Source organism: Gymnodraco acuticeps, unplaced genomic scaffold (genome assembly GCF_902827175.1).
Source record: "Gymnodraco acuticeps unplaced genomic scaffold, fGymAcu1.1, whole genome shotgun sequence".
Lineage (NCBI taxonomy): Eukaryota > Metazoa > Chordata > Actinopteri > Perciformes > Bathydraconidae > Gymnodraco > Gymnodraco acuticeps.
This window is the reverse complement of record NW_022989941.1, coordinates 139,881-149,974: the sequence shown is the minus strand read 5'-3', so window position 1 is coordinate 149,974 and position 10,094 is coordinate 139,881. Positions and strand designations below refer to the sequence as shown.

Below are 10,094 nucleotides of genomic sequence, written 5' to 3'. Positions count from 1 at the left end.
TTTTATTGATGACAATTTGCATCCCTGCCTGTTATCGTTTTCATCACGGAGCTAAAAAAAATGGTGTATTGATTACTGATCTGTGCAAGTCAAATTTGTTAACTGACTTTGGTTCTAATGTTAATGTTAATTTGATTTCAACCCATAAGTAATTATTTAAATTAACTCAACATTCCACATGATGGATTAGTGTTCCACATTTTTCCCACTAATTTGTTTATGATTAGGCCAATGGTAAAGAGAGACATTTATGACCCTGTGTCCTTTTTGTTAGCACGTGGTTCCATTTTGTCTAATGGCGTTGGACAGCTTCACTAAGAGTCACCCAGTTCTACCCTGCTACAGTCCGGCTGAGTGCAGTCACAGAGATGCTATGGCTGCTCTACATGACATTAATGGTTTGGTCCGAGAATGGACACCATTTCCTGCTCCCAGAGAGAATGACGCTCCTCACACTGAATAATACAGCCATTGACACTGTCTCACGTGGGTCTGCTCCCCCCCACCGAGCCATGAACTGGAAGCTGGAATTCTGAACCTTGGAACTGTCACACCAGCACCAACCCTTGGTCAGTTAGATGAGACTAACGGCTTCACTTAGGGCATATGGGTCAGAAATATGACTCTCGTTACCACGGAGTGGGTTGTTTGTTTTTTTAAGGCTATTCATACTGCTATGCAGAGTGAAGAGCCCCTACTATTTTAACAAATACGCCTGATGTCAGGGGCCTCTTACTGTCTACTTCTGCATGTATTCACATTATATGGACCATGTTTACACCTGTTGAAACTAGGGCTGCACGGAACTCAGGCTACAATACAACCATTTTGTTCTGCTCTAACGATTCAATTTATAAATTCTACATCAAAATAGTTCGTTTTTATTGTTTCCAATGATACCGTCACCTTAAGTGGAGGAATGCAAACCTGTTTTAAAATGTAAGGTTTTGAATTTCTTTGACATTTCTCAGTAATGACACCCTCAGACGCCCACTATCATTTATGCCAGTGGTTCCCAAACTTTGTTGTGCCCAAGGCACACCAAAGGACAAAAATAAATAAAATCTCAAGGCACACCTATTGTGAAAAGATAGCCCTGATAACACGTGTTATCACTCATATTAATGTAAAGTATCTGTAAATGTGCATAATTATTTACTAATGCCAAATAAAATGTGACAAAGACAACTATATTACGAAATATTTCCGAAATTAATTTGAAACTTTATCAAATTAGGCTTCATCAAACCAGCAACACACTCATTTACACCAGACGGGTCACAAAATAGAAAATGAGGCAAAAGAAACTCAGCAGAAATTCAGCACAGACAACTGTCAATGCAAGGAAGCTGCATTGTCCATGGTCCGGAACTACAAATTATAAATGTATTACTTTAAAAAAAAATGTAATATATTACACTACTTCGTTACTATCTACATAAAGTAACTCGGTACTTTACTCGTTACTTTCCTCGCCGAGCACGTACAAACTGCGCATGCGTGAGTGGCAATAACTTTCCTTACCAGCAGGCGGCGGTAGTCAAGCCCCCAGGTCGTGCGCCGGACTCAGATGAAAATATTCGTGCTGGCCAAACGGCGGTACTACACTTCCGGTTTGGTTGCCAGGCCCGAAAACACTTTTCCCATTGACTTATATGGGGAAAGAGTGGTCTGTAACTCGTTGGATAATTTTTTTAACTAAATAAACTACCCAGTATGAACACTTGTATAGCCCTTATTAAAAAACATTCGTTCCTCAAGTTGTAAAACATTTGCTAATAACGTTATTCTGAGAGTTATTTCCCTCTGCATTATGAACGCGCATCTAATCCACGGGACCGCGCAGCCCGGCACGTTCATGTTACGTGTCCCGACCAATCAGAGCACACTGTGCTCACAGGGAGGGTGCTGGAGCCAGGCTCTGGCTGGAGCTTTTGGAGCTACAACGAGCGTTAAAGGCAGAGAGTGAAATTCAGTGAATACACGTAGTTTACAGAGATGCTGTATGAGGAACCAATGTGAGTTGCGTTTATCTTTACCCATGGATGCACAATGGGAACGGATCCATATCGTCTTACTGCCATCCCACGGAGCTGTAATAATGGATATATTGCACATGTTTGCTGTAATTCATTGTCATACTACATGGGCTGTATGATTGAATCTTGTACCGTAAATGTTGTATTAAATGGAGTTAATATTACCGATATCACTACATCATTACTAGCTAGCCGCTAGCTGCTAACTGCCGCCTCGTTCATATCAAATCCATGGCGGTAGTGTGTATTTGTCATTTAATACAGGCAACAACCGGAAGACAGAGAAGAAGAATAGACTGCGTGATATAAAAATAATGGGCATACCTCCACCCCTCGATAGTTATCGCTGACTCAGCCATGTTTATGCAGCACTGCACGTGGAGATGTGGACGCGCAAGTCGCGCAGATTACGTACATAAACCTACAAAGTACTGATATAGTAATTGAAAAATAAATGATTATTTTTGTGTAGTTGTATATTGAAAAAATAATGTATGGTTGTCACAAAATCCCACGGCACACCCGGACTTGCCTCACGGCACACCGTTTGTAACGGTGGTAACTCAGATGCTTACATGGACTTGTATGTTTTTCCTTCATATCTAACAGAAATAAGAGAGAAAGAGATGGGAAAGTGAGTAAAGAGGGATAGGAAGGAGGAGAGATATTTGCGAGTTGCATACTCACTCTGAGTTTTCTCGATTAATAGCTTATATAGACAATACCATGCTTAAATAGACTCCTGAGTTATTATTTCATATGTGACAATATGTAAGAAAAGAGGGGAAGAGTCAAATTATATTGAGAAATTGAGAAATTGATTTCATATTGGAACATTCATTTCTCAAACCTATGTTTTATGGAAGAGGAAATGTACTTCTGATAAACTAATCCTTGATCAAACGGTAAATGGTGAATTAATATAACATTTAGAATCATTGAGAAAGGGTTATTCCACAGGGACTAGCTCACATTTAACTTAAAATAACATTTCTCTGCTTTGGACTGATGAGTATATGATTCTTGCATGTTAAATGACTAACACAAACCTTACATTTATAATGTGCATGTCTCAGGAAGGCTCCCAAATCATTCTGAGGGGGCCTATCCTATTTTTGTAATTGAATGATAATGTGCTAATCCATTACCTTGAGTTGTCTGCACTCAGGAAAACATCCCTATCAAGTGTTAACCCAATAACTAGGAGAGCTCTGAAGGCCAAGGGTCAGAGAGAGAGGATCACACTCTGCGGCTGCAGAGAGCAACTTATCCACGGGCAAGGAGGTTGTTCGAGATGAGAGGATTCTAATCTTCAACTTTCTGATGAGATGGGATGCTTCTTCATTTTCGCTCGCAGGACGAGCGATGGTTTCAGAGGTCGTCATACAAGGTTTTCATGTTTCTTGGAGGAGCAGATGTTTTCATAACCTCTCCCATCACAGGGGGGGGGCATCTGGATGTGCCACTTGGAATAGGCAGGTGCACTGCTCTCAAGCAGATAGCAGAAGGAATGCAGGCAGATGAGCCTCTGTTTCACTGGGAGATCATAAAGTGCTCACTGAATTGAGCCACAAAAGCAGAGCAATTGGGGGGGATTGAGATATGGCGCTCTGATGAAGAAGAGTTTTGAGCCAATCAGCACCTCAGTGCTAATCTACAGATAATTGAGTTATGGGCGCTCTGATGAAGAAGAGTTTTGAGCCAATCAGCACCTCAGTGCTAATCTACAGTATCAGGATGCCTTTACACACCAGACATTCTGTGTCATAAAGAGAGGAGGAAAACATGTCTTCTAGCTCTCGTACAAAGATAACATTTGAATTGAATGACCAGATGATTACAGATGTACAATTAATGATTGTTTTTGTATTCCCAATGAACAGATATGTGTTAAATAGTGGTGATAAATATATTTATCAGATTACACTTTCACACTAAACTAATTAATTAATTGATATTTTCAGATTTATAAGGTATTGGACAATAAGATATTTCTAATATTATAACAGACAATGTTACTATCCTTAATCATTACCAGGTAAGAACAGATGTTTTGATATTGATTACAGTTGATGCTCTGAATAAAGAACAGATGTTTTGATATTGATTACAGTTGATGCTCTGAATAAAGAACAGATGTTTTGATTTTTTCCTTTTCAGGTCGTTATACAATAAAATGTTTGATTCTTCAGATTGTTAAACATTTTGAGAATTGTTTAGTTTTCCCTTCAGATTTTGAAATGACATAATGATTGATAGTTGAAGTAATGTAATTAATTAAATATCATGCCTTACTCTTGAATAAAGCGTAATGAAGTAAACGTAAAGTAATGTTAAAGATTGAGGACACTGTAACTTTACAGATTACAGATTGATCGATTCATCACTGTGAATGTATACCTTAACTAGGAACCTTAGCTGGATCTCTCATGATTCTGATTTAATACCTCAATTGGATTTATTATAAATCCTAAATTCTAATTGTGTTTTAATAAGTAATTGCCTTAAAGTAAATCTTTGAGATGTAAGATGATTTAGAATTTGTGTTTGATGAATGAGATTAACTGAGTGATAAATGATAAAATATCTTATTTTTGAAACATATATTTTGCTATAATATTGTTGTATTTCATGTGTTTATTATTGTGCCTTTTGACAAAAGATGCCAAGCACTGAAGAGAGATGATTTTTATTATGATTGACTGTGTTCAATCAGGGTGATTGAAATGTTTTTCAATCTTGTTCTATTTTTAATGTAATGAATGTATCTGAGCTCACCCAACTCTGAAGACGCTTATTGATTTTAAGTATTGACTGAAATATTCTTAGACTAATGTTAATTGGTTATCAATAGATTGATAAAAAGAGTGAATCTGTAAGAGAATATTTTCATCTGATCTGTTTATAGAGTTTCTTATTGTTTTATAGAATCTGTGATACTGCAAACATCTGCTTGTAGTCAGTCAGAGACTCCTCTATAGGTTGAGGTCACAGGTCAAACGCTTCTCCTATGTCCGTGGGGGGTTGACCTGGCAGCATCTCTTTGAGACAAGCAGACCATTGTCTCGCATCGGCTATTGATTATACGCGGGCTTTCTGGGAGCCCGCCTCTCCCCGTGTTGGTTAGATGTTTTGTGGCTTTTGGGGCAGAGATTACCTTGGTGGAGCACAAGGACAGTGTGAGACTAGGATGAGTTCCCGGCCGTATGTAATTGTCTGTCTCTCAATAAATATCAGTGTATTGACAGGCGAATCCAGTTTCCCTCATTTGATGATGCGCTCAACATTGCTGCAAAGAAGTTTTTACTTCACACTCTCCTCCAGCCCAGCATCAGTGGCACAGACCTGGACAAGTTCAGGAAAGCTCTGATGGGTCACTGCGACATCAACGGAGACGGAAAGATCCAGAAGAACGAGCTGGCTCTCTGCCTCGGCCTCAAACTCAGCTTTTTCTTTCTTTCCTCTATCCTTCTTTCCATCTTCCTTCTCTCTATGTACAGTTCTAAATTATTTCCTTTTTCAATTTAAATGTGTATATTTTACTATACTCTTTTACTCCAGTCTAAATCATTACTTCTACCTCCCTATTTTAGCAGTATCGCCTCAATTAGTGGCTCTCAGTTGGTGTTTTAAGAATGATGTATCTACATGTGTTTATGCTCATATATATAATATGTTATATATTGCTATAATATTTATATTAAAATATCTAGCAATTGAAATAATGGTAAATGTTGGGACATAGAAATAGTTTATTTTCTTTGTAATGTAAAAAATAATGAAACATTGTTTGAATTACATTTTTTGTGAAACCAGTATCATGAATGATGGCTAATAAAATAGTTTGTGTCTTTGTCAGCTGTGTCTCTCTTTACTGAAACCATAAGTGTGCTCCTAAAAGTGCTTTCAGTCACTGCAGGTGACTTTTATAGGGCCCTATAATCAATGGCTGCTTGGAGGAAAGAACATTTACAGTAATTGAGTCTAATTATAAGCAGTGATATAAATATGTGGTTTTCAATAAGCCAAAACACTTCCAAAATCATTTTCAAATCACAAGAACATTTGTTTTTAAGTAATCATACAGTGGTAAAAGGTCCCATAAGATCTCAACTTCAGTGGAAGAGAACAATATCTTATTTGCAGTGGAACATATATATAAATTAAATCTTAAACATATGTTAATATGTATACATATATATATGTGTTTGATTTGAATACAGCTTGTCATTTCATAGTGTTTTAAGATCAAAAGCTTACACTTTTTAGGTCTTAGTTTCTGGGTCTTACTAAAACCTCTGTGGAATTGAAGGAGGAAAATTAAATCAAAACCTCAATAAACAAAAACAAAACTACGATCAAACTATTATCGCCTGTCAGGGGAATTTTGCCTAGCGGCCAGGTAAAGGTTATCATTTGGTTAAACTGACTTTTGAATCAGATCTGCTGACAGAATGAAATGTTGAAATGTGTCAAATTAGCTAAAGTGTGGACACCTGCCCAGGTTGCCAGAGGGCGGAGTTCCCAAGCTGATTCCAATGACTTCATCAGTGCGATGATTGGTCAGCTCATGAAACGACACTTTAAAAGGACCACTGTCTTTGCAGCAGTCATGAATCTGAAATAATAGATTATTTTTGTATTTGCTGCACACTGCTTACAGACTGTTTGGTTTCAGTTTTACAACAAAAATGGGTTTTGGATTGTGTGTGAGGTAAGATATTCTTATTTTGGCAGATTTCTTATATTTATTCTACTTAACTGTTTTTGGTTGGCTCATGTTTAATTCCTCTTTTCTTAGAGTTCTTGTGATCTCACTCTTGATTTTGGGCAGCAAGCAAAGGGTAAGGATTTATGGTTCACAAGCTGCAATTGAAATGTATAATTTTCCTCTAAGGCTGTCTTTTAAAAAATGTGTTCTCCTTTTAGCACTCAGCTACAGAAGTGGAGGCTCCAGTGGCATTACACCTCACTTTGATTTTTCAAGAAGCCTTAAACCCGCTTCCACTTCCAGTGATGATAGTTCAGCACAGCCTGAGAGGGTTTTGGGTAGTTATTCACCCTTTCATGCTGATGGGGCTTTATCTGAGACTCTGAAGCCAGCTGCTGCACCAAGTGCAGGAGGTTATAGTGGCTCTCATGGAAGGCAAGTAGGTGGTTACAGTCCTGAGGGAAGTGTTTCTAGTTACGGGCCAAGCCAACCAATAATTCGTAAGCCAAACCAACTACCTCAAGCTAACCCTAGTGCAAATGGTGTCCTTCCAAGCAAAGCTGCCCCGTGGGCTTTCCCTTTGCCCCATAATCCAAACTCTTTTCAGTCTGGTATTGCTTCAAGTTCTGCAATTGTGATGCACTCTGGTCCCTACTCCAAGCCCCAGAAGCCCAAAAACCGTCCAAAGCCCCAGCAGGCCGGCTACAACCCTAAGCCCCACCAGCCCAAACCTCAGCAGGCCGCCAACCCTTCAAATCCCCTGCAGTCTTGGTACCAGCCCAAACCCCAGCAGACCAAGCCCAACCAGCCCTCCTACCCTTCAAATCCTCAGCAGGCCAAGCCCTACCAGCCTTCATACCCTTCAAATCCTCAGCAGGCCAAGCCCTACCAGCCTTCATACCCTTCAAATCCTCAGCAGGCCAAGCCCTACCAGCCAGCCTACCCTTTGAATCCTCAGCGGGCTACCAACCCTTCAAGTCCCCTGCTGTCTAGGTACCAGCCAAAACCCCAGCAGCCTTCTTACCATTCAAATCCTCAACAGGCCAAGCCTCAGCAGACCGAACCCCTGCAAGGGGTGCTCCAAAGTAAAGCTGGCATGTGGTACTTTCCTTCCGAAGGAAGTGTTTCTTCTGACTCTAATGTGCAGGCCAAGCCCTACCAGCCAGCAAACCCTCTGAATCCCCAGCGGGCTACCAACCCTTCAAGTCCCCTGCAGTCTCGGTACCAACCCAAACCCCAGCATCCTGCCTACCCTTCAAATCCTCAGCAGGCCAAGCCCTACCGGCCTTCATACCCTTCGAATCCTCAGCAGGCCAAGCCCTACCAGCCTGCCGACCCTTCAAATCCCCTGCAGTCTAGGTACCGGCCAAAACCCCAGCAGCCTTCCTACCCTTCAAATCCTCAGCAGGCCAAGCCCTACCGGCCTTCCTACCCTTCGAATCCCCAGCAGGCCAAGCCCTACCAGCCTGCATACCCTTCAAACCCTCAGCAGGCCAAACCCCTGCAATGGGTGCTCCAAAGTAAAGCTGGCATGTGGAACTTTCCTTCCCAAGGAAGTGTTGCTTCTGGCTCTAATGTGCAGCCCACTGACTCAAACTCGCACTTGAATCTTGACCCAAGTAGTTTGAGAGAAATTCCAATGCCATTCCCGTACCAGCCCAGGTGGCAGCAGCAACTGGTGCCAGTGTAGAACAGACATCATTGACCTTCCTAACTGTAAGTTGGTTTAACTTAAAGATTGCTACAATGAAGTAAGGGAAATGCTTTGCAAATGTTCTAAATTGTATTTTCTGTTCTCAGGTTCCTGAACTTGCCTGGAAGAAGTCTGAACTGGCATCAACTTTGAATTTAATAAAATACTTGGAACACACTCTCTTTGGATGTTATTTGAAACTTGACTTGTGTGCTGTGCTGTAGACAGTGCTGCACCCTTACTTCCTGAACATGTCCACAACCACTTGCTTGTTTCCTTTGAACTTCAGGGGTTTGTTTTCCTGGCTAGGTACAATAACATTGTGAACAGCAGCTCACAGTAATGTGTATGCAAATATATGTATTGACCAGCAAGTTTAAAAGACTTGACTAAGAATGTTCTTCACTTAACATTTGAAAGTTTGATGACTTAAAGGCTATGAGAACTTTCAAGGATGAGTGTCCAATATTATTTCAAAGTGTCAGACTCCTAATGAGGTTTATTGGACTACACATGACAAACTTGTATCACTTAAAACAACATCTTCAGAAACATTGCAGTTTATGCTTTATTCCATGCTGCTGAATTGATGTCATATAATGCATATGTTTGTATTTCGGGCCTAATGTGTATAGGTCCTGTTAGGCATGTGTGTAACTGTTAATCAAAAACAAACACTGAGAGAATTAAAAAGTATGCCTCCTTCTATAGAGTAAGACGGGTGAGCTGGAGGGCCCTGAGGTGGATGGATTTGTCAAAGATATGATGGAGCTGGTGAAGGTGCCCTTACATTCCCTTATATACAGAGCTGATACACAATGTTATTGATCAGATATCAGTCAGTGTCATTCATCAGGAGTCTTCTGACCTCTCTGTAACTCTTCCACCCCCCGACCCTCTCTGTAAGAGAATATTTTCATCTGATCTGTTTATAGAGTTTCTTATTGTTTTATAGAATCTGTGATACTGCAAACATCTGCTTGTAGTCAGTCAGAGACTCCTCTATAGGTTGAGGTCACAGGTCAAACGCTTCTCCTATGTCCGTGGGGGGTTGACCTGGCAGCATCTCTTTGAGACAAGCAGACCATTGTCTCGCATTGGCTATTGATTATACGCGGGCTTTCTGGGAGCCCGCCTCTCCTCGTGTTGGTTAGATGTTTTGTGGCTTTTGGGGCAGAGATTACCTTGGTGGAGCACAAGGACAGTGTGAAACTAGGATGATTTCCCGGCCGTATGTAATTGTCTGTCTCTCAATAAATATCAGTGTATCTACAGGTGAATCCAGTTTCCCTCATTTGATGATGCGCTCAACATTGCTGCAAAGAAGTTTTTACTTCACATTTTGGCGTCACGAACGGTTACCAACAAATCGTCGAGCTGGTGAGTGTAATTTCAAATCTATATTTTGACATTGCCTCGCCAGACTCTGTGATTGACGGTATAAAATTACCTGTGGAACAGATAGATGCAATATTTTTGGTTTCCTCTGTGTGTGTGCACGGCAAATATTCGGAGAGACCTTAAAGAGGGCATCAGTAATGTGGAACTTTGGTTTAAAAGCAATGTAAAGATTTGTACTGAAACGAATCGCCGAATTCTGGAGATTTCAACGGTTTAACTAGTTAAATCAACTCGCCTCAAAATCACCCTG

The 10,094-nt window shown here is 40.5% G+C and overlaps 1 protein-coding gene across 1 annotated transcript; it reads left to right on the top strand.

Moving 5' to 3' along the window:
• The first annotated feature begins 6,876 nt into the window (after nucleotides 1-6,876).
• Nucleotides 6,877-8,858, top strand: LOC117542426 (sporozoite surface protein 2-like). Its single transcript, XM_034210084.1, has 3 exons — nucleotides 6,877-6,883; nucleotides 6,969-8,466; nucleotides 8,551-8,858. The coding sequence occupies exon 2, from the start codon at nucleotides 7,388-7,390 to the stop codon at nucleotides 8,438-8,440; it is 1,053 nt and encodes a 350-aa protein (XP_034065975.1). The 5' UTR covers nucleotides 6,877-6,883; nucleotides 6,969-7,387; the 3' UTR covers nucleotides 8,441-8,466; nucleotides 8,551-8,858.
• Nucleotides 8,859-10,094: the final 1,236 nt, after the last annotated feature.

What these genes read in the sequence shown, in the direction of transcription:
- LOC117542426 (XM_034210084.1), top strand. Translation starts at nt 7,388, where the DNA reads ATGCACTCTGGTCCCTACTCCAAGCCCCAGAAGCCCAAAAACCGTCCA.